The sequence below is a fragment of the Oculina patagonica genome, chromosome 2 (assembly GCF_052425735.1).
Source record: "Oculina patagonica isolate OP01 chromosome 2, crgOcupat, whole genome shotgun sequence".
NCBI lineage: Eukaryota > Metazoa > Cnidaria > Anthozoa > Scleractinia > Oculinidae > Oculina > Oculina patagonica.
Window position 1 is genome coordinate 36527793 of NC_135759.1, and position 24271 is coordinate 36552063.

At 39.0% G+C, this 24271-nt stretch overlaps 2 protein-coding genes across 3 annotated transcripts; one reads left to right on the plus strand and one right to left on the minus strand.

Moving 5' to 3' along the window:
- Window positions 1–13657, plus strand: LOC144644525 (erlin-1-like). 2 transcript variants are annotated; one of them, XM_078504038.1, is made up of 13 exons: window positions 1–222; window positions 2759–2781; window positions 3638–3765; window positions 4447–4508; window positions 5247–5326; window positions 5903–5948; window positions 6390–6463; window positions 7237–7295; window positions 7664–7755; window positions 9119–9208; window positions 10332–10411; window positions 12001–12157; window positions 12925–13657. In XM_078504038.1, exons 1-13 carry the CDS (start codon window positions 141–143, stop codon window positions 12945–12947), a joined length of 996 nt encoding a protein of 331 aa, XP_078360164.1. In that variant the 5' UTR covers window positions 1–140; the 3' UTR covers window positions 12948–13657. The 2 variants fall into 2 exon arrangements, with proteins under 2 accessions (XP_078360164.1, XP_078360163.1); XM_078504037.1 differs by having other exon boundaries at window positions 12–222; window positions 12001–12162; window positions 12921–13657.
- A 4602-nt stretch (window positions 13658–18259) lies between these two features.
- LOC144642046 (tachykinin-like peptides receptor 86C) lies at window positions 18260–23798 on the minus strand. Its single transcript, XM_078501044.1, has 4 exons — window positions 23555–23798; window positions 20838–21088; window positions 18923–19879; window positions 18260–18358 (listed from the first exon to the last, which is right to left on the minus strand). Exons 2-3 carry the CDS (start codon window positions 21048–21050, stop codon window positions 18971–18973), a joined length of 1122 nt encoding a protein of 373 aa, XP_078357170.1. The 5' UTR covers window positions 21051–21088; window positions 23555–23798; the 3' UTR covers window positions 18260–18358; window positions 18923–18970.
- Window positions 23799–24271: the final 473 nt, after the last annotated feature.

A 24271-nucleotide genomic window follows, 5' to 3' on the forward strand; every position in this document is an offset into this window, starting at 1 on the left:
CATATTCGTCAAAATTCTAAACGAACGAAAATAATAATAAGTTTTGGATCGCGAGGGATCGCGAGAGGACTAAGCCTGTGTTAGACACCTGTTTTTCGCCCGCGTAGCATCCTGGGTAACTTCCTCTTTCTTCCATCAAAATGGCGGCTGCCGTGGTCACTGCAGTAATCCTTGCGCTTTTTGCAGTAATGTTCAATTTCTCCGTTCACAAAATTGATGAAGGTAAGATCAAATATTTAGAAAGTTTCTCGGATTTAGCGGTTATGCCTCAATTGGCCTTGTATTCGTCCTATTTTATGTCAAAGCTATAGTAACTTTCAAGTTTCAACAAAGAAGCACGCAATGTAGGGGAATTGTTATTAGTTAAATCTGAGATAAAATTACTTTAAAGATATTTCAATTTGCTATACGTGAATTCTTCAGTTTAAATGAAGTGGTTTCCAAGTCGAACTGTTACAGGAATAAATGAATAATTAAATGTTAAATCATTTTCAGAAGAAACTTAACTTAACCTTCAGTTAAAAAAGCCTTAGGCTTTCTGCAGTCTCGTCGTAACAGTCCTACTGAAGCAAAATTAAGTTTAAGTATTACATTTTGCCTCAAGAGAGGTAACAGGCACAAGAAGAATAAAATTTCTATGCATTGTTTTAAGTATCCTACACTTGCAATAATATTCATTTTCACTTACATGTAAGCTTATTTCATACAAGCAGGTGGTTTTACCCAATATTTTATAAATTAATTATGGTTTAAATTTACATATCCTCCCTAACTTATTTGAGGTGTTTGTATCATGCTACAATATTAAAGCCAAAAATGAAACGTGATGACACACATGTATACATGTATTATATAGCATTATGCAGTGTTGTATGATGACATTACTACAGTACTATACAGCATACCTAGACTTCCAGACAGAGAGCTGTTAAACTGTACGTTAACTAATCTGTCACACTATCAATTATGTACCTATCAATGTTGAGCCGCAAGAGAGGGGGCCGGGGGCCGGGCATTTGAACTTAGTTGAGACTTTCTGTTCAAATGCCCGACCCAGGGCATTTGTGGATGTTGAAAAGAGCCACTAAACTTTAATAAGATGTTGTAAGAAAGTCCTTTGAAACAGTCAACAGTCCCAACTACGGGCAAGCAATTGCTCCCGGGGGGGGGGGGGGTTGGCACTTCCTATAAATTGGCTAATGGGGATGTGCCGCTGGATGGGGTTGTATTTTCAAGACTGGACTGACTATAATGGGGTCGCATTTTGAAGCATTTTTTATAGGGTGACCAGAATGGGGTCACACTTTCCCCAGATTTTGAGGGTAAGAAAATTCTGGCAAGTTGTGGGTTATAAACAGAAAGATTCGACGAAAAATTTTCTGATCTGAAAGTTCTATAAATTGCTTTTATCCACATCAAAAATGGTATTATAATGTCATTGCTAGTGTAATGTTACCGTTAAAGAAGAATGTTTACATTTCAACTATTTATGACGGTATGTTTGTAAATGTTTATGGTAAGCAAATGTACCAGAATGTTTATAGTGTACCTATAATATTATAGGAAATTAACACTTCATGAAATTAACGCAAATTTAAATATTCGTGTTAATTTAAGTCACATTAATTTTTGTTAACGTTAATTTCCGCGCCGTTAATTAAGTGGAGCGTTAATTTCCATGACCTTAATTTCCATTATTTTGCCCTCAATTTCTCGATACTGTCCAGGCGTTCTTGACTTCTAGAAAAAAGCCTTATTTTATCAGGGAGGAAATCTGCCGGTGTCACTGATACTGTGAAGAACGCTCGTTTGGGGAAAGTACCACGAACATTGTTTGCGGTTAAGACTATACGTCTACAAGTGTGAAATAAACTTGTTCCTGTTGAGTACTTCACGATAATTTCCTTCATTTTGAAATGTTACCCCCTCGTTTGCGTTAATTTCCTTCATTGGGAAGTGATTTTTCCTTCAATTCGCGTTAATTTATGTCGTGTTAATTTCAAATACCTTAATTAACACAAGCGTTAATTTCCTATAATAAGGTAGTTGTAAAGTAAAGTGTTCTTTATTCAGTTTATTGAATTCAAGTGTCAATTCATTTTAGAATGACTTAGTAAAAAGAATAATTAGTGTGACTAAGTTGGGGTCATGAAAATTACATTTACCCAAAAGTGACTAAGATGGGGTCTATAATTGGCCATAAAATATGACTATGGGGTAGGGGTTCTGAGAGGCCAGCGGCACATACCCAACAAAAATTGACCCTAGTCCCCCCCCCCCCCTGGGCAATTGCTGTCAAATCCACTGCTAATTATTCCAACCAGTTTGATTTTCATTTTTGAATTGTCTCCTTATGATTATCATAATCTGAAACCAAGGGAAATAAAAATCATACTGCTTTGAAAAATTTTACACCCACTTTCAGTGTTACATGCGTAGCAGCTGTCTTTCCACATCTGTCTTTCAACATGCTAAACAAACAAGACCGATCCGCTACAGTGCTGCTACAGTGTATGCATGTGAACACTGAGAGCGGGTGTAATAAACTGCAACATATCAGTACCATTCCCTTTGGGGGTCAATAGAAAATACCAAGGGTAGGGGGGACTTAAAGACCAAAATTTTCAAAGAAAAGTATGAATTTTAACTAGAATTTTATAAGGGGAGGAGGGGTTCAAGCCAATAAAACCTCTGTGGAGGAAGTGTGTTAAACATGTAATGATATTTCAATAACCCCTTTGTCTTTTGGAAATTTCAGGACACACTGGAGTGTACTATCGGGTAAGAAGGAAAAACTAATTAAATTTGTTTATTATTTTTACACTGTGCTCAAAGTTTGTACAACCAGTTATCAATGTGTTGGCATTTAGTTATTTTTTTTGGTTTTCTGACTCTCTGACAAAACTTCATTTGTATACGTACAGTGACATAGATTGATCTGCTACATGGATGGAGGCTTAACTTGCTTACAGTGCGTTTCACAAAACTTTTGACAAACGGTTTCCGGAGATCGTTTAAAATTCCTGAAGTTCGCTATGAACTTGGGAATTTCTTTCATTACGTAGTTAACGATGAAATTGCCAACCTCAAAACAAAGAACATTTAAAAACTGTGAATTTCACGTGCAGCGAAGTTGGCAGGTTGAGAAGTCTGCACCAGTTCGCTAAAACCATTTGTCAAAAGTTTTGTGAAACGCACTGTATAAGTCAGTGTATTGTACATAGTACATGTTGCTGACATAATTTACTTCAATAATTAAACTGGTCACAGACTTTTAAAGTACATTTTAGTCTCAGCCTTACAAAGACTTGTTTCATAATAATAAATATTGAGAACTTCTATAATATCAGAAGTTGGTGTTAAGTATATCAAACATTAAAATTCTTACAGTATTAATAGTACAGTATTCACAGTTGTCATATTTAAATTTGTTTTTGGTTTAAAATTTTTCAAACCAGTTTGATTTCTGTTTTCTTTTTTCCAGATTCTGAAAATGAATACAGTGTACATGTAATGAGACAAAGAAAAATAAAAATCAAACTGGTTTGAAATATTTTAAACCAAAAAAAACAATTGAATCATTTTCTTCATATGGATTTAGCTGTCTCCATTTTTTAATTTTCCTGAATTGTTATAGGGTGGTGCATTGCTGTCTTCTACCAGTGGACCTGGTTTTCACATAATGGTTCCATTCCTAACATCATTTCGCTCAGTTCAAACAACATTGCAGACTGATGAAGTCAAAAATGTTCCCTGTGGAACAAGGTGGGTATCCATGTGACTTATCCCACATGACTTATCCCACAGTAGTGTAGCAGCTCTCGTAAGCTTTTAGTTAAATTACCTTACCGACTGGTGGATAGCAAGCTTGTGGGGCCGTGACCGACGATGGAAGAGTGGGGGGAGGGAGGAAACGGAGAACCGGAGAAAAACCCTCGGAGCAAGGACGAGAACCAACAACAAACTCAACCCACTATGACACAGGGCCGGAACGAACCCGGGCCACAGGTTGGAGGCGAGCGCCTCACCACTGCGCCATCCCTGCTCCCCTAGCGGTCCTCTAGTGTTGCAGCTGCTATTGTGTTTTGGGCTAGGGGTATTGTTTATAAATGTTGTTTGTTCTATTGTTTTCTTGAATGTAAGCAAGCAATTCATGAAAGACCTTGCAAGAGATGCTACATGACCCACCACAATTTCAAACTGGCTTGGATTGAATAGACAAGTTTCCAGGACTTGTCCCTCAAAATTTAAGGTTTGCACACACAAGGCGATTAGTCCCTGTGACTGACCCCCTCCTGTGCATGTAAACTCTCCAAGAAACTGGTGTGTTCCAACCTTATTGTTCTTTTTTCATTCTAACAAAATAATAAATTATGTATAACTATCCTTTAAATTGCTAGATTTCTGTTACTGTTTTTGGTTTCTAAAAGACCTTTTTGCTTTTAGTGGTGGAGTTGTCATTTACTTTGATCGTATTGAAGTTGTTAACATCCTGGAAGCTTCATCAGGTAGAATTGAAATAGCTACAAAAAACTGAAGTAATGTGCATGTAGGTTCCTACTTGAAGATAAAGTTATTAGATCGTAATGTGTAAATTCAGCCTGTGCATACATGTACAGGGTTGAGTGTTGAGGTTTAAAATGCACCATTTTTTTTGCAAAAGTTACGAACTAAAAGCCACTTTACAATATGACTAAGATGGAAAATTTCAAATTAGTTACTGGTAGTTCACTGATAACTCATCAATGAAATGATTTGTGAGAGAATTAAGACAGTCTAGTCAAAGGTGAGACTATATCATTGACAATATTAATTATAATGAATTAGTATCTTTCCTTATATATCCTTATTCTGCCAATAAACATGCACCCAAACACATGGCCCAAATAGCAAAGCGCACTATTACTAAAAATAGATTTCGCCGCTGTGACCCCCCCTTGGATTTTTTTGGGAAGGTTTTGGGGGGGAGGATGAAAAAAAAAAAAGGGGGAAAAAGGATGTAAAGAAAAATTTTTTTTTAAAAAAAGGTTTTATTAAACTTACTTGATTTTCCAAGTCTGGTCAAACCTGACGTGAAATTGAAGCCACCATACATATACATGTACATGTACAAATGAACCTTTGTACATTTTGTACAATGTTGTTGTTACTCTGGTTATGATAACTGCTCTATTATTTTCCAAGCAAATTAATTTAAGATAGCTCACATTAATTCTTGACAGTCTGATTTTGATCGTTATTTGCAGTATTCGATATTGTCAGAAACTACACAGCAGACTATGACAAAGCATTGATATTTAACAAGATACATCATGAATTGAACCAGGTGATTTTGTATACGTGAGCCTCTTGAAGTTTATGTATCGATAAATACTGTAGTTGTGAAGTGCATGTGTAAAGGTCTTGTGATCAGGGGCGTAGCCAGCTTTTTGATGATTTGTAGGCCTGGCCCCCTTTTTTTGGGGGGGGGGGGTGGGGGGGCGGGGGGGGGGGGTTTTTTTTTTTTTTTTTTTTTTTTTTTTTAAAAATAAAAAAAAAAAGGGGGGTGTGATGGTTTAGTTTGGGCTGACAGGTCACCATTTGTTTCAACAGCTACTATTCTCCCTGACAGTACAATAGTAATACAGAAGATGTATTTTCTTTGCTAGCATATTCAGCATTACCAGTAGTTATCACTTTTTAAGGGTTGAAAGTCTATAAATTATACATTTAACTTGCAGTGTTTTTTCTGGGCTACATGTCACAGTACCTCACATTGTGTGGACTACCATACATAGCCTGCATTATGTCTGATATGAACTATTGTCCTGCTTTCAGCTTTGAACATAAAATTTCTATCATAGAGTGATGTTCTCTGAGTGTACATGATTTACAATGCTAACATTTTCTGTGTCCTTTGTAGTTTTGTAGTGCTCACACTCTTCAAGAAGTGTACATAGATCTGTTTGGTGAGCTTTTGCTTGTCATATTTTTAGATATATAAATATTTATAGGCATTTTTTTTTTATTTTGTGGGAGGTGCGGTGGCCTACTGTTTAGCGCTCTGAACTCCAGATCAAACGGTCTGGGTTCATTAAGCCCTGGCTGGTGTCACTGTGTTGTGTTCTTGGGCAAGACACTTCACTTTCATTGTGCCTCTCTTCGCCCAGTTGTATAAATGGGTACCGGCGAATTTACTGCTGGGGGGAACCCTGTGATGGACTAGCATCCCATCCAGGGGAGAGTAGAAATAACAGTAAAAAATTTACAAATGCATTATGGTCATGGGTTACGTACATGTATATATATATGTACGCCAATTTTTGTAGTACATATACGTTGTTGAACTGTGCTCATGTACAATGTAGTTCCCTCGACTTGTCATTGACATCTCTTTATTCTTTCATCAGATCAAATTGATGAGAACTTACGTACAGCTCTTCAGTTAGATTTGCTGAATATGGCTCCTGGCCTGAGAGTACAGGTTAGAAAAAAATTTAATTTTTAGCCGTGATTATTATTTGCCTTTTTGTGTGTATTTACCATCTTTGCTTTAGTTATCATTGTGTTTTCAAAATGGAGACTTCAACTTTCCTCTAATTGACTTCTGATATTTGATGCTATTTACATGCTTGTAAGTAGCATAGTTGATGAACAGGGGTTATTAGGGACCTTCAGATTGGAGTACAAGTACAAGATCGAGTACGAGTTGGACTTTCGAATTTCAATCCAGTTACATTCCCAGAGTTCTCACTCCTTCCTGTTGCTGATCAGTTGAAAGGAAGACTATCAGTATGAGACTGGTGTGAAACATGATAATCAAAAGCATAAACACTGTAGGTTTGAAAAGTCATACCCGTTCTCAATCTGGTACTTGAACTCTGATCTGAAGATTGCTGTTAATTAAAAACCAACAAAGCAACAACAACAACAACAGTATAACCGTGACAAGCCATCAATTGCCATGATTGCAATTTCTCTTTTGTTGGATAATCTTTATTTGTTAAATGTTTCTGTCATATAGTATTTTTATTCTGGCAAGATTATGTACCGGTACATCTTCTAATTTCACAACAGATTGTAGCAGTTCCCCCTTTTTTTTTTTTTTTTTTTTTCCCTTTTTTTTTTTTTCCCCTATAATTTTTTTTTTTCCCCCCCCCTTTTTTTTTTTTTTTTTTTTTTTTTTTTTTTTTTTTTCCCTTTTCCCCTCTTATATTTCTAAGTGTACTATATACATGTTTATGTGCTATCATGTAGGCTGTGAGAGTCACCAAACCAAAGATACCCGAGAGCATTAGACGCAACTATGAAGCAATGTAAGTGACTCAAGCTAAAAATTCTTGTACAGTTGTACAAAATTGTCATATATGTATTGTGTAGTTCCATAAATTATCCATACCTCCCCCACCCCTCCACCCCTCTGCAAATTCATTAGCTTCATACATTTCACAAGTTTTACAGACCCCCCCCCCCATTATCACTCACCAATCCCTTCTGTGGGGGAGTCTGGATATTTTCTGTAACCTTACCACACATTGTTAGCTAGCAATGTTAAAACAGCCTTTCTCTTGAAACTAAAACTAACAACATGAGTCAGAATACATGAACAAGTATTCCATCAATTTATAAATTTCTGATGTCTGTAATTTACAGTTAGTGAGAGCTTTATTTTCTTGTTTAACAGGGAGGGTGAGAAGACAAAATTGTTGATCGCCCAACAGAAACAAAAAGTGGTTGAAAAAGAGGCAGAGACAGAACGGAAGAAGGCTGTTATTGGTAGGCATTTTGAGATTGTTTACAGCAGAATAACATGTACATGTTTCGCTATAAATTTGAGCTGGATGTATTAAATACTTTTTCTGTGATGCAGGTTTTTTTATTTTTTTTTAGCGGAGCTCTACAGCGGCCCTAAGGGCCGCAGAGCAGAGCCCCATACGCATGAAAGAAGGAACACTATCAAAATGAGTTTTCATGGCAATGGATAGCGGATGCGGGAGCGTACGTCGTACGTACGGAGTCGTGCACTGCCGCCATAGTTTGATGGTAGAAATAGTGAAGCAAGAAGGCCGTAAAAAGGCGGCCGTATAAAGGCGGCCTTTAAAATTTAAAGAGGTTTGAAAAGAAAAACAAGAAGCAATGAAAAAAATGTGGCTGAAAATTACGTTAGAAAGTAATCGACCGCCAAAAAAGTGGACATTGAGAGCCATAATCGATCGATGACTTTCGTGTCTATCTGTAAAGCCAGCATCGTACATGAAGGAGTATCGAAAGCTAAATCGGGTTGATATAATAAACAAACCATTTTATTGCCAGGGGGTAAAAAAAAAAAGAAAAATAAAGAAAAATAAACTTGACCCTCTGGGATTTGAACTCACGACCTTCTGATCCGCAGACTGGCACCTAACCGATTAGCATCCGACAGACTCAGCGATTCACGTTGAATATATCCTATATCAATGTAATAGATATTGTGGAGTCTACTGAACTGCTGCGAAACTTTTACAGGATGCGAAACTATTTTCTATGCTAGAAAGCAGATAATACTGTACCTAAATTTTTTCGTGATGATAATGATTTTGTCCCGCTTTAAGATTATTATTTTTGTCATACTGCTGACATTTGGTTTAACCGTGAGCTATTTAAATTTGTCTTGAACCTATAAACCGCCATAAACATTAGTACTTTGCCGCTTATTCACTAGAATGAAAACATTGTAAGCTCCAGTGAAAATTAAATAAATGGGGAGCTCCGCTTTTAGGCGTGCCTAAATCTATATATTATTAATATTCAGAACAGTACAATACAAACAAAAAAAGACATACAGTGTGTATGTACAAGAGTAAATAAATAGAATAGTGATAGAAAAATTAATAAATAGAATGAAAGAAACAATACTTCACAATGCTCTACACTGCTTAGGAAGGCGAATAAACTTGATATTTGACAAGGATTCTACAAGGATGAATAAGATCAGTACTGCTCTACCAACTTTGAGGACAGACTGGAGCAAGCACTGTTTTTTTTTTTTTCCCCCCCCCCAGGGGGGATGGAGAATAAAGGACTACTATTGCATTACAATGACAGTATTGACACAAACATTTGTAAACATTGTTTTTTTTTCCTTGTTCTTATAATTCAGAGGCTGAGAAGGCAGCTCAAGTGTCAAAGATTCAATATGATCAGAAAATTATGGAGAAAGAGAGTCTTAGGAAAATGTCAGAAATTGAGGGTAAGTAGTGCTTCACTCCTGTTCAACTTTGTCTTAGTAAACGGCCAAACTGTTCCAGTGCATATCTGTTTTTTGTATATGTTGCAGTTAATTTTTGATCTCATTAATTTTTTTAACTAGTTAGTATTTTTCTAACTAATATTCTAGTTAATCAGTAGAAAAAGTAATACACCTCCCCTCCCTGATGTCTCATTACCCCACCCCCCATCTTTACTAACACCCCCCTTACTATCTGCTATTAATATTATTCCCCTCCTCTAAGAACTATCATCTATTTTTTTTTCTTTTTACTAACCTGCTCTGGATTGAACTCTTGACCTCTGGATTTGCTGTCCAACCCCTTACCACTTGCCACGTAGGAATGTTGATAACCACTATTTTTTTAAAATATATGACTCCAACTCATACCCTAACCCTAACCCTATTATTTACCTTGTATAAAAAATAAACTAGTTAGAAACAAATTAACTAGGTAAAATTTAAAATTAACTGAGATCAAAAATTAACTGCAACATATATCTGGTCGTATGTACAGTACATTCTTGAAAAGGTTAAGATTTCTTTCATTCGATCTCACTTGCTATCTAAATACATTGTGGGTCTTGTGGACATGTTACATCTCACAACTTTTTTCACATGGATTGGTCTCTTGGTTCCTTTTTGGCTTTTTTGTAACTATGTGTACAATGTGATCACCCTGCTTTGACAATGGTACATTAGTAATGAACGTGAATAGTGCAGGCAGGTGTGTTACCGGTATATTTTACTGATTTGTCAAGTACCATAAAATTCCGAAAAATACACACTGGGCTTATGTTCACTCAACTTCCTTTTCAGGTGGGACTGTTTTTGGGGTTTGGTGGGGGGTGATGTATACAAAGGGGGTGTGGTTGGGGGTGGGGGGGGGTGGCAGTTATTTTCGGATGGACTTGCGTTTAAAAAATCTTTGGGTTTCTATTCGGGCAGGAGGATACTGTGTGAAAGTTTTTGGGGCATACAAAAATACCACATACCATGTAGTTGTGTTCTGATACAAAACACTTCAGTCTGACAGTACTGTGCTTCTCAACCCTAAGTGTATGTATTACGTTGATAATTGTATTCATTTACCCTTTGTATTTAGATACTTCTCATTTGGCTCGCATGAGAGCAAGAGCTGATGCAGAATATTACACTGCTACGAAACTTGCCGAGGCCAATAAGGTACAACTTAACACTAAGATATACAAATGTAGCTGCTGAAACTGAAGGGCAAGTGCTCTGTCATTATGACATCACAACAGATAAATTTGACTTGCCCTGTGAATGTGGCATTTCATAAAATAAATTATGATACTAGAATAGGTATTATGTATGAAAACGTCATATGCTCATTTTTCACCACCAGGTTTCCTTTATGCAAATTATTCTCAACCCTCTGCCACGTTCATGCAGTTTTAACGTGGGTATTTTCATATTTGCTGCTTTGGGAATTCGTTCATGGTAAAATTTTAAGTTTGCACAAAGAAAGCGAGGCTTGGTAGTGAAACTAGCAAGTCTGAAGTATGCATGCATAAGGGGTATTGATTCTCTCATGAATAATTTAGTGACTTTTTATTTTGTTACGGTATTACTTCAGACCCTAAAATCTGAAAACAGCAAACAAATTTGTTCAAGAGGTGCATGCAATCCTTGGGTAGAATTTTAATGTTTAAGTGAATTGTTGGTAAATTATTCATCTAGCATTAGAGCATTCAAGAGTGAAACCAAAACCAAAGAATACTGACCAACATAAAAGACACAGACCAACCAGAGCCAACAAACCGAAGCAAAACATGCGTAGGCACGAAGCGGGGAACGTGCGTGAGCGAGCACGATGGGACCGATGGCTAAGAAAGTGGCGCAAGATTTTAAACCAACACAAAGCGTAGTAAGCAAAACCAATGCAAACGCAAATTACTTTTGACACTCAAGTGAAAACCGCTCTAGTTGTTGCATTTGGGTTCAACATTGTTAACAAGCATCACAATATTGTTTAGCAAGCTATAGTCTTCAATAAGTGTTCATTATATCAGGATTTTTTAATATCAGGAGTTTCTTTATATGTGGAATTACACTCACATAGTACAGACATGGTATGAGAGATTATGACAAAAACATTCTTTTTTAATACTTACAGTATACCATTGTGATTTGATGTACAGTGTAGCTCCCTTCTTTCAATAAGACACCCTTTTTGTAATAAGCGCCCTTCTCCTTGAGTGCCCCTATTCCTGCGTCCATAAAGCGCCTCTTTTCGAAAGCGACGTTCAAGAAGTTGACACAGAATTAGCTGAGTATCGATGAGTAGATGAGCGAATTATGAGGTCTGCTTTCTTACCTGAACGAAGTGTGGAACATTCTGAACAAACGAATGTTGTTACGACCATGCAAACCCCTACTTGTTACCATTGTTTTTAATTTGTGTGTAATAAGCGCCCGCCCTTTAGCTACCGAAAGTAAATTAATAAATCGAATCGTTGCAGTAAGAAGCTGAAGAAATTAGAATCATGACTAAACAGCACGTTACATTTTAGCATCCATGCATCACAGGGCTTGAGACTAACGTTTTAACTCACTGGTTTATTGGTAGTGTTATGTCAGATTGTACCGCCATTATTTTTTTTTTTTGTTTTTTTTTTTTTTTTTTTTTCTTTTTTCTTTCCCATGGGTGTGGAAAAATAAACTGTACCCAAACCTAATTTTTTTTTTTTTTTTTTTGTCCTTTTCGAGCCCCAATCACCATTTATTTGTCGTGCTTATTTTCTTTCCAGCTTAAACTGACGCCTGAGTATCTGGAGCAGATCAAGTTCAACTCTATTGCCTCTAACACCAAGATATTCTTTGGTCCCAGTATTCCTAGTGTCTTTCTCGACAGTAAATTCTTTAGTCAGCCATCTAGTATATCTGCTGGTAAAGAAGACCAAAAAAGTGAGGTATGCTGTGTCGTGTTTTGCCTTTCTTTTCAGAGTAAAACTTTTGTCACCTTGTGCTTCAAATTTTGAGTGTGGATGCTGTGAGATTTGCTTTCATCTTTCTTACATAATGGCCGGCTGTGCGTACACTTCAACTTATGAAAATAATCACTTTGTGGGTCAAGCTGCTGTGCTTATTAAGGTCCTCGGCTCTTACAAAGTGTGAAGGAGTTGTTTTGGGACGCCCGAACACAATTCCATTTGGCGAAAGGAAGGAGGATTTGTAGCCAGGACCTGCAGATTGCAAGTCCAGCGCACTAATAGCCTGCGAGAAGGCTCTCTTTCGGGGGCAACGTGAATTGAACTCTCGAGCACCAAAGGCGCGCCCCGGCAGAACCACTGGCCGCATCCTCCCAACCTCGTCCCCAGGTTCTCTCTTTTGAGAGGGACCCTGTGAACACCAAGATTGGCACCCGCTCTCTATAGGCAAACTGCCACATTTCAAACTCAATAAGAATGAAGAATTAGTGTTTAGAAATGGCCATAGCTGTTACACGATGTGAAATTTCCATCTTATTAACACGGTAAATTCCTCTTTTAACTGTTGCACTATTACCCAAATTTTAACTATTATATTAACGTTTAACTATTATGCCATAGTTTAATAGTAGACTTGATGCCAAGCCCAAGTGGGAAGGGCCGGGTTTAATAGTAGAGGGGACAACTAATTATGATTAACTACGACCTTTAAATTGTTGTTTGTTCTGTGTTGCTTTCAGGGAGACACGGAAAGCAAAGGAGAGTGAAGTACTTGTAACTGCTTTCTGAGTTTTTTGCAAAATGGTACTGAATGGATCATTGGACATTGTAAACATAGTGTAACTATGTTGCAAAGAAGCCATGTTAGAAGTAGTGTATGTGCGGCGGTCCTGTTACTAGATATGCGTTATTATATACTCGAGAGTCTAGCATCACGAATCTGAAAGCTGTTTTGGCTTCCTCGTATCTTGTTAAGCTAAAAGCATTCCATGTAGCAGTTAGTTAGATCATTTATTCCAAAGATATCAGCATCGATAGTTTTCTTGCTTTTATGTTAAGTTCAATGAAGTATATAGCATTCAATTAAGAATTTTACCCGCGTGTGATCGGGTGCCCCATTGTCTACTCGCAACTGTCTGCTTTGACCTAAAGATTTCCGAAGATGACCCTAAGATACCCGAGGACTTCCGATGTCTTTCGAGCTATATCGGTAGGCCAGTAACGATTTCCGATACTTTCCCAGGTTGCGGAAAATTATCACACAAATTTCACCCCTTTGTTATAACCCAGTAATCGCTTGTTGACCGGCATAAAATAACGAATTATTTACCCTGGTTCCAGAGTTTTTTTTCTATTTCTCAATCAAACAAGTCTCAAAGTGCCTCCAGAGATTTTCTCTTTTCTATTTTAGCAGTAGCTATACGTCATCCGTAAAATACTTCATTGATATATTAAACTGCACACCACCTAAAACGTTCACAGTCAACTCTTTCTTAACGGACACCTCTTTAAGACGGACACGTAGTGTTGGTCCCGCCCCTGCCATTTTTCAGTCATTTTACTGTAACTAAACTCCCTATAAGACGGACACCCCTCTAAGACGGACAGTTGGAGCCGGTCCCGAAGGTGTCCGTCTGGTTGTATCTACAACAGAGCTGAACCAGTTATATGTACAGTACTTTAGACAAACATTGTGGTAATGAGTTGGATCAATTTAGGTTTCTGGTACTTCTCCCCCCCCCCCCCCCATTTTATTGGTTTTGGGGGGGGGGGGGAGGGGGGGGCACCTGCAGTTCATGGTTTTTACTGAACTTTTTAAAATAACAATAAACAGCAAAGGCTAGTAAAAAAAGGTCTAGTAAAAAAGTCCTTAGTTGGCTAGCGGGCTCGTGCTTTACAATCTTGCTTGCCACCCAGGAGATGAACAGCATCAATTATTAGTAATATTCGAATGTTGAGACAACCATTGTAGACTGCGAGAACTTTATTTTCCGATTTCGTAGATCGCCGTTCGGAAGCGTAAACCACTGGGGTTTTCACTTGACGCTCAGCGAAACGTTAGGGAACTACCGTAAAAGTTAGGTTTTAAGCCCCCCCCCCCCCGCTTATAAAAGCCCCCTGGAAACAAACAATACATCCGGCTATAAGCCCCCCTCCGCTGGATGACAGAACTGAACAGGCCTAAATTATGACTTTTTAACTTAAAATCGTACTTCGATCAACACTGGTGTGGCTCGTTTCAAAACGTTAAAAAGTTTATAAAACGTTTATAAGCCCCCCCCCCCCCGGATAAAAGCCACTCCGTTTATAAGCCCACCCAAAATCCTCTTACGAAGTTGTATAAGCCCAGAGCTTATAACCGGGATTTTATATCTTGCAGTTGGTATATGCAATCACGAAATTTTTTTTTACTGAACAAGTGAAATCGTGCACAAAATGCTTTAATTTAACTTACTGTTGTCACTTACCGCACTCTTATGCCACGACACTTGTCGGGATTGCCGCGAACAGACACCGTCAGACGCCAGAAAAAAGTAATTTTTGTTGCTAATTTTTGTAATTTCACGTACTGTGGTAAATAGTAAAGATGGTAATTTATTTATTTATTTTTTTTTAAGCTCGGTAATAAATAATGAAGATGAAGTGTTCAACATGACTCGAGCATGGGACAAAGAAAAATTCTGAGTCCCCGACGGGAATCGAACCCATGGCCTCCCAGATACCGGTTGGGCGCTATAACCAACTGAGTTACGAGAGACTCGTTGTGAGCGGGGCCATTTTTACTGGGTTGATAAGTGACACGCGTTCGCATACTGCTAGGATCAGCAATGCCGAATTCATCAAGTTTGTAGTAAATAATAAAGATGGTAAATTTTAAGCTCGGTAATAAATTATGAAGATGAAGTGTTCAACATGACTCGAGCATGGGACAAAGAAAAATTCTGAGTCCCCGACGGGAATCGAACCCATGGCCTCCCAGAATACCGGTTGGGCACTCTAACCAACTGAGCTACGAGAGACTCGTTGTGAGCGGGGCCATTTTTACTATGTTTAGTGACGTGACGTACCATCATATCAGCATGCTTGATGGGATAACTTGCTCGTTCTCTGTTCTGATTGTTGAGACTCTTGGTGAGTAGGACTGAGGAACTGCTTAAAAATCATACTCGGCCTGACTTCAAACCCCTCAACGCTTCGGGCTTAGTCAAATGACGGACTCGAGAATCCGAGGGAAGATAGCACTAGTCTAGAGACACCTTAGCTTGTCTTACTAGTGATACATCATGTTACTTAACAAACCCGCTGAACATTTAGAATACCGCGGGCTAAACTTTAAATATATACAAAAAAGACTTAAATAAATGCGGGTGAGGGAACAGATGGATTGTGATACTTGAAGTTTTAGTTACGTAACAGCTCTAGTGAAACTCTGTTACATGCCTCGTTAGTATTGCCAGCGTTTTAGTCTTTTGACTTACAGTCAAAACACCTTAAGCGTTCCTGTCAAGGGTGGATTAATGATTCCATTATTGCAAATTTGATTTCATTCTTTGCTTGACTGTAACAGAACGGAGAGAAAAACGGAGTTATCATTATCGCTCGTCTCTCTTTGGGACGGACCATTAGAAAAGTGATGGGGGTGGGGGGGGGGGGGGTGGGGAAAAAAACCAAAAAAAAAATCATGCAAGAGAAAATCCCAAGAAAAAAAATTCGTGCAAAGGGGAAGGCAAGAAAAAAAATTCATGCAGGAAGAAAAGTTTCCTATGTAAGCACTTAAAACACCCATCATTTTACACTTGATGAGATCGACTTTCGACGAAATATATCAGGAAAAATGCTAAAAATAGCATTTTCGAGCCTTGGAAATTCAAACATTTCCAGCGGAGGATGCCCACAAACACCCTACAAACAAGCGTCTCCAGCGCTCAACTTCTAGTTTCACTGAAGCAAATTGAATTCAGCCTGGCCTCCCTACAAGCGAAACTTTTCTTTCCATACGCAAATGGTTATAGAAAATTCACTTTCAGGTCTTGCCTTCTGTTTATTGTATAAAAACTTTGACACCAACATTTGTCGGACATTCGATATAAATTGCTGTTGACAAGTGCATAGGGTGAAGAAAACAATCAGTGGTATAAAATCCCCAGTGGTATTCTTCAGTAGAAATGGAATAAGTTTCTTGACGTGGGCAGTTTTAGATGTATTTCTAGCGATTTCAGAAGGCCCAAATTTAAAAATTTCCCGGGCGAGATTCCCCCGGACCCCCCCCCCCCCAGAAGGCTTGTGATCGTATCAACACTTGTGGGCTCTCTCAACCCGCCACTTTTGCAATTGTTCCGACCGACCACCAGGCTTTTAGCCAGGATTTAAAAAGTGGGAGTCCAAAATTTTTCTAAGGCCTGACTTTGTCCCCATAGGAGGGCCTAAGGAGTATACAAGGTGTTTTTCTGCAGTTATGAGTGGAAAGGTATCTAAAGATTTCTAAATTTGCTAAAAAAAGCCTCTATATACAATTATTATTCATATTAATTTTCTCTGAAAAGTGGCCGTCCATAGGACTCCTGGACTCCCACCTGGCTAAAAGCCGGCCGACCACACAATACTTATTGACCAGTGCCTAATGGAATAAATCAATGAATAACAACATTTGGGGGGAAATATTTAAACTTTTTAGCAAATGATCATCAAAGCAACATTTGTCAAAAGCATGGTATAAAGTAAAAATAAATGGTATCAGGTCTAAAAAAAACTATTTCCTCAAAAAAACCCCAGACATTTGTCTAAAAAAAATTCGAGCAGAGGGTTACACCCCCCAAAAAATTCCTGAAAAGATGGGGTAAAAAAATGCAAGCCGAAAATCCACCACCCCCCCCCCTATCACTTTTCTAATGGTCCGTCCCTTAGAGGAATTACTCCTTAGGAATTACGTCCCTTAGAGGAATTACCCTTATAGGTGATTTTATTGCATGCAGTCTTTGTTTTGTGTTAAAACTCTTATGATAACTGGCCAAGTCCCTTTAATTGTAGTCACATTCGAAAACTGGTGCCGAGCCATTCGCTAGGTCTTACTAATGCCATGCGTAGTTGCCAAAAAAGCGTTTCTCGCATATATAACTTTGAGGCAGGTGGGTGCTTCTCAATACGCCCCTGCAAGGGAAACAAGGTATCACTGCCGTGACACAATAAAAACTAAGTAATTTTGAGTCCTGTAGCTCCATGTCAACCCACTTCAGTTAGAAAACAGCAAAATCACTTCGAACAAGTGAGTCCCAGCCAGTAGGGAAAAACATAGGACCATTATTTCTACAACTTAAAATCTTTTTATTAGTTGAGTGTGATCATGTTGTTTTTATATACATATATTCTAACAAATCGTCAAGAAAGGGTTTTCAGCGAAGAAACAGTCGTTTGCCTTAGAACTATATTTTACAAGTTTTAACAGGATATGATCAGTGTGAAGGAAAAGGAATGATGTACAGTTTCTTGCATGTTTCAGTTTGTAGCAGGATTGAGCTAATCTAGCTGGTATGAAAATCAACTGGCTAACTAAATCGTGCAGCTTGAATCACAGCTTTGCTACATTAAATAATTTCTTATTGAGATCGCACAGAGTGTGGTCTAGCAATAAATTTAATTGAATTGATTTTGTTCTTTCATTGTGGATTTGGGTGATGTTGAAGTGACATTAACTTGGATTGGCAAAATATAATCAGTGTAACTGATTAAGCTGTTTCAGCACAGGAGATTCTAAACGGCAACTTTCGGTTTAGATCGCTACGAGGGTGGCTATGAAGACGACTTCGCGTGCACTGCCAGGGGTCGGGGGTGGGCACGAGGGGGGGGGAGTGGGAACGAATCTTTCTTTTTACAGTTTCGTAATATTCTTTTCGCAATATTTAGCATTATTATACAAGATCTTAAACGAAACGGACGAGTAAAGAAAGTTTCTCCTACAAGTAGGGGAATGGTGATGACCTCCTTTGGTATGGGGACGGATATTCGGGAAAAAGGAAAAAAAGGAAAATTATATTAGAGTAAAACTGAAAGAGCGGGAACACATAATCAGTTAAATAGATACGCTTTTCATGAAAAAGCCACATCGTTGAATTCTCAAAGGTGTCTCGGCTTGTAAGAGGACTTGCCTCCTCTTTAGCTTCAAGATGAACGTCATCGCAAGGTAAACTGTAGTCCAGTCCCTGAACCTCTCTCCGCGCACCCATTATAGGGGCGAACCCAGGCGCGCGAAGAGAGAGTCAGGCTGCATGGATGCGCCAGCCCCCAAAAGGGACGGCCGCGCACCGCACAGTGACCCACCGGCCGGACAGGGATCACCGGAAGCCAGCTGTGTAGCGCCCCCCCCGGAGCTGATTGTTGATGCGAGCACTGGCGCGGCGCGCGATGAGCGAGCAGCTGTGCCGCAGTGACGCCACCCCCCGCGGGCGGGCCGACCCTGGGACCCCCGCGGCGACGGCGGGGCCCGAGCCCCCGAGACCCCGAGGATGTAGACGAGACGCGACGAAGTGCGGCGAGGAAGAAGACCGCCCGCCCCACTGACGTCCGACACGACCGAGAATCACAAACCCCGACGGCGTCACCCTAAAGGGAAAAAGAGGAAACGCGTGGATGGAGCCGAGCACAGAAGCAATTTGGGATTTGGAGCACAGCAGAGGGCATTGGGAGGAGCGGGAAGCCCAGACAGCCCCTATAAAGGGGCGCGAAAGAGAGAGCAGGGATGGACTAGGTAAACTGTTAATAAAATATTCAGTAGCTGAAATCTTTTACACCCTTCCTAACAACTTGCGTCATCTATGATTTTGAAAGCCCTCGCCTGTGGTTGACCTTTGTAACTGGTTTGCAGATCAACTGTCGCCTCCATAGTGGCGCCGGCCCGAGTGGTGCCAAAAAGCAATGTCCCCGATCGTCTGGGAAACAACGGCTTTAAAATCTCTTTGAATCCCCGCCGGAAATCCTGGCTGAAAATCACATATATGCAGCAGTTGATGGCACTGTTTGCATGTCCGAACAAGAAGGCGGTGGTTTGAAGTCCTATGGGGATACCACAGGGGATGAAAACGTTACTGAAATCCATCAAGAACACGTTCAGATGCATCAGGAACCAACACAGTGCAAAGCTGACAACAACTGTAATCAACATCTTCAGCACGTTTTTCTTAGACTTGTTAAGGAGCCGCTGATTTGCTGGGGTAGCATTGCCAGGTATGTCTCTTCCCCAGACTTTTGCGATGATGATCGAGTACAAAACTGAAATGACCAGTAGTGGAAGTGCGTAAAGAAAAACGAACGAAACAATTGTGAAGATTGCCTGCGATCGCCTGGGGTCAAATGCTGGTGCCCAATCCTCCACACAATAGGGGATGCCTTCATAGAGTTTGACCTTTGCGGCGTAGAAGAATGGGGCTGGGTATGAGCAAGAAGCTATCCATATCAAGGCTATCAGCCATCTTGTGCGTCTAACAGTGACAGCTTTCCACATTGGGAAAACGACGGCAAAGAAACGTTCAAACGCCAATGCTGTCAGAGTGAATATGGAGCTTGCCATTGAGCATCCCTGCGCGAACAGGAACAACTTGCAGGATATCTGTCCAAACGGCGCGTCGTTCATCCATGAATGTGTGCCCCTAAGCATGCTCACTGCATTGGGTATCATTGATATAACGGCCATCAAGAGATCTCCAACCTGTAATAAATGATTATATAGAGCGGTTTTCAATTAGTGTCGAAAGTAATTCGCGTTTGCTTTAGTGTTTCATTTCTTTGCTTAGCGGGTGGTTTAAAAAACTTGCGTCACTTTCCCAGCCAATCAGAAGTAAAACCAAAAACAATCGTGACTCGCACGCAACCGTTTTCCTGCCCTTCGCACCAGCTACATGAATTTGCTTCGAGTTTTGATTGGTTCACTGGATTGTCGGTTTGCTTCGTGATTGGCCAGAGTAATTACTTTGGTTTTGGTTTACGGTATTCAATTAAAAACTGCTTTAATACTGAATGAATTCCGTAGGGTAAATCATGCCTTGGGGAGGGCTGTTTCAATTTTTCTGGGCAACTGCGATATATTTAAAAAGCCTTGCCTACAGAAATTATTCTGCGGAATGGGCGACCAACGGCCTGACGTTATTGTTGACATAATCCCCTAACAATTGACATTCTTACTGACAACATGACCTGACAAACAGCCAAAATGTTATCTGTCGACAGAATGTGAATCTAGTATTATTGTGTCCCCCTCACGCCTCTCATGGCACGTACCAATGACTATATCATGAATTAGCCACCCGTTACAAAGGAGTATTGGCCAGGAAACAGGGTGAAAACCTACTCCAAACGATAGATTACAAAGTTGAAACATTTCAAAGACGTTTGTATGGTCGAGTGCTATTTATGACCCCACAACCACAAAAAGTTGATTTGCAAATTTAACGTTGTGCAGAAGGTATCTCGCTCAGTGTTCAACGCATTTCTCTCGCACAGTCGCTATTGATGTATCATTGTTTGCCAGACATATTAATTTAATTATTGGTTATTTGATGTTAACAAAGATATCAACGAACAGTACCCCTGGATTTGAAATTAATGTTGTTTCTTTTTTTCACAATGTAGCATTTATGCACATCCAAACTGAGATACATTAGACTCACCGCCATGTTAACGATAAGGTAGTTCGTTGCTGTCCTCATTCTCCTGTGCCTATATATGATCCATATCACCATAGCATTTCCAAATAAGGCCAAAAACAGGATGATCAGGTACACTATGGTCTTTATCCATTGCAGCGCGGAGGACTGGTTTCCAGAGGTACACTCTGGCGGAAAGTCCTGGGTACCATTGGTTGTATCATTGCTACTGTTCATGTCGGTGGACGCGGTTCAGTGAATCACTTTCGCAGAATCTGTAAACAATTCACATATTTGATTTATTAGATTAGGATCAAGACAGTAAATATACTTTCTCCCTTGCCTTCTTCGGTAACAACAAGTAAAGGCCAGCTGGTTCTCATATGATCTCCTCGATGGTTTCTATCGCATCGATCGTTTACAACTACTGAGACGATCGTAAGCAAAGGAAGCGATCAGGGGGTTCGCATATGATCGTCTCGATCGCCTGGTATGAGCGAAGACCTACGAAATATAATCATTTTAGCCCTAGATCCAGCACAATGACAACCTTTAATGAAAGAGCAAAACTTGTGGCCTCCTATGTTCTCAGTTGTTGCAGTCTTACGGCGAAGAAGGGAAAGAGAAGCTAGAAGGATAAAAAACGGACGACCAAGCGATCATGATCGCCCGAATCGCCGCAGACGTTAGAGATCGTCTGTGTAATGTTCTCATAGAAGTGACAAAGAGATCGGAGCGATTATATGAAAACCAGGCTTAATAGACCACATGTAATGTAATAAATGTAATTTGTATAGATTTTCCCCATTTTATTCCATTTTATAAAATTGGATGCGGGAAAGGAATACGCGCATAAAATATTCAATCTGGAGACAAATGCTCAATCTTGGCATGGAATAGATCACAGCCGTTCACACTAAAAATTTAACGAGTTCAAAAGGTGTCTAAAAATACTGACTGAAATTATTTTGTGCATAAACTTTGTTTCCTGGCGTTTTCAGTTAAATGTTTACATAATACATCCAAGAGTTAGAACTCATTTTAAAGCTGCGTACAATTCAGAGTTCAAATTTGTCTGACTTATTTTCAATTTTCTTTAGTTGTAGCTGTTAGTACAGAATCTTCTTTTGATTATGACATTATGTCACTTTGATAAACTATCCTACGTATTTGATCTTTACGAGCTCAAACCAATCTTCACTATTCACCATAACCACCGACCGGGGAACAATTCTATTTTTGTGTGTGGGTGACTTGGGTACTCTCGTGGCGCCTTCTCTATTAAGTTTGCAGGTGTGAAGGCCTTGACCAAAGCCTCTCACGCATAAAAGATTTACTTGTTTTAAAAAGCTCAGGCAAAATCAATTTACGTTGCTGACCAATTTAGACACAGTTTTCTATCATTGCTCTTATAAATTGAAAAATCAAGAACTGATAAATTGAAAGAAGATCGTATCTGAGATTGTTGAGCTATATCTGAACGTCAAAAAATTACCTTTAAAATTGTCAAAATTACATTTTTTATGAAAATTCCTTTTTACAAGTTGAAGAAATTTGGTTTGTCTTTTACTAATTTTTATTTTTTCTTTTCCTTGGAAGGAGGACATAGCCGGATGTCATTCAAAATTTAGTTGATTTTTATTTTTTAAGGTGAAAACAAGAAATCCAGATTGTAAATACGGAAATGACTTAGTTTCCTTAATTTGGCATCGTAGCTGATGTAATTAAAACTTACAAATAGAATTTGTAAACTTAAATGTACTGATAAACTACTGCAAGATTGATAACCTTGATACGGGAAAAATATTTCAGTTTTAAGCGCTTTGTTCTCTTCTCGGAATATAGAGTGCTTTGCGCAGTTAAATTTTGCTTTGAAAGGAGTTTATACTTTTTGAACTTATCTTTACCATTAACCGCATTTTACCCTCAGGCTTTTTTGTAATTAGAAAAAAGAGGTTTACTGCTGAATAAAATATTGACGCAAACCGCGCCTCGCAACTTCGGATATTTTCCAAAACGAACGAGAATTGCAAACATGTCCCAAATGTTGACTTCATCCAAATTTATTCTCTTTTTCACAACAAATACTGTCAAAAAGTATCAACAAATCACCGGGAAATCAATTTGTTTCTCGTAAACTGGTGTTTGTCTTTTCGTTTTATTAATTAACAATTCTCATCATTGTATACGGATACGTATGATTCATCGGTTAAGGGAAAAGCAAAATAAATTATCATTGCAGCGATCGATCCGAAAATAAGTTAGATTTTCTGTCACTTTAGTGATAGGTAAAAACGCTTTTAGTTCAAAAAAACAACTGCAACTGAAATTTTTCGTCAGCGAGATTTGCGTTTTATTTGATTGAAAGAAAAATGGACAACAGTAGAAAGATCGACGGTTCCAAATTAATTTCTTTTCAACTTCCTAAAAAAAAAAGTTTTAAGTTTTTGCTAACTACCGTTTTACAGCATTCATTAGTAAGTTTATGGATAATCAGTCCGACAACAATATGCGAATAAAAGTCGAGGTACGGTTGTGTTACAGGAATTGGGTAAGAAACCGAAAAAAATAAAGAATGACATTCTTAACGACTGTCGCAATTTGTTTTTGCTTTTGTTAGAAGCAATCGGGGTTTTCTTCTGGATTTAGTGCAAAGGAACGTCCTTCCTAAAGTGGAAAGGAAATTTATCTTCTCACAAATCTGTTAACAAAAACACATGCGGAACTAAACATATATTTACCTTAAAAGATTTGCTACGAATTTTGAGCAACCATTGTCTTTTACGTTGGCATAGACAGAAGAAAGCCCTCCAGAGCCTTCGGCGTTTGATTTAACACCAAGTGACTAATGTGGCGTTTCTTGCAACGAGTTAAGGAAACAAGGAAATACGAAACTCACATTGCCGGGACCTTCATAAACCAACAGCGAGATGGCATGTGACACAACGAAAAAGGCAACTGTTTGAATGGGCTAGTAAACACTACCTTTTCTTCTGTGTTAGATGCCACATTTGTTTGTTGACGGAAATTTATTAAATGCCTCAAAATGACTCCCTGTCGCTAAGCGTTGCCGTTTGGTAATCTCCGTTCCGCCCCATGATACACAGAGGCCCCAATCGCACAATGAAGTGTTTGGATAAGGATCGCTTCTCGCGGTTTGACCGTAACCCATCCCCGCCTGATCGCCCGCTTATTGACCGAACATTCATCAAATACTTGTCTTATTTACTGGGATGCAGCTGCCGTGAATAAACTAAGATGAAAAGCTTGATCTTCACCGCGAGACATTTTTCCTCCAAAAAAGACTGAAATGGGTTCATAATCGTTTCACAGATCGGTGCGCTGATACATAATGTTCATTAAATAAAAACAAAAATAAAACTTTTCTTTACGATGTTATAGCTAGTATTCAAATTAAAGTTAATTTGTTGTCAGCTGATTGTTCATCTAAAATGTCT

Coding starts and splice junctions, on each gene's coding strand:
- LOC144644525 (XM_078504037.1), top strand. CDS start 141: ATGGCGGCTGCCGTGGTCACTGCAGTAATCCTTGCGCTTTTTGCAGTA. Junction 4,509..5,246: donor CATCCTGGAAGCTTCATCAG/GTAGAATTGAAA, acceptor CGTTATTTGCAG/TATTCGATATTGTCAGAAAC. Junction 5,327..5,902: donor TACATCATGAATTGAACCAG/GTGATTTTGTAT, acceptor TGTCCTTTGTAG/TTTTGTAGTGCTCACACTCT.
- LOC144642046 (XM_078501044.1), bottom strand. CDS start 21,050: ATGAACAGTAGCAATGATACAACCAATGGTACCCAGGACTTTCCGCCA. Junction 19,880..20,837: donor ACCTTATCGTTAACATGGCG/GTGAGTCTAATG, acceptor CATTTATTACAG/GTTGGAGATCTCTTGATGGC.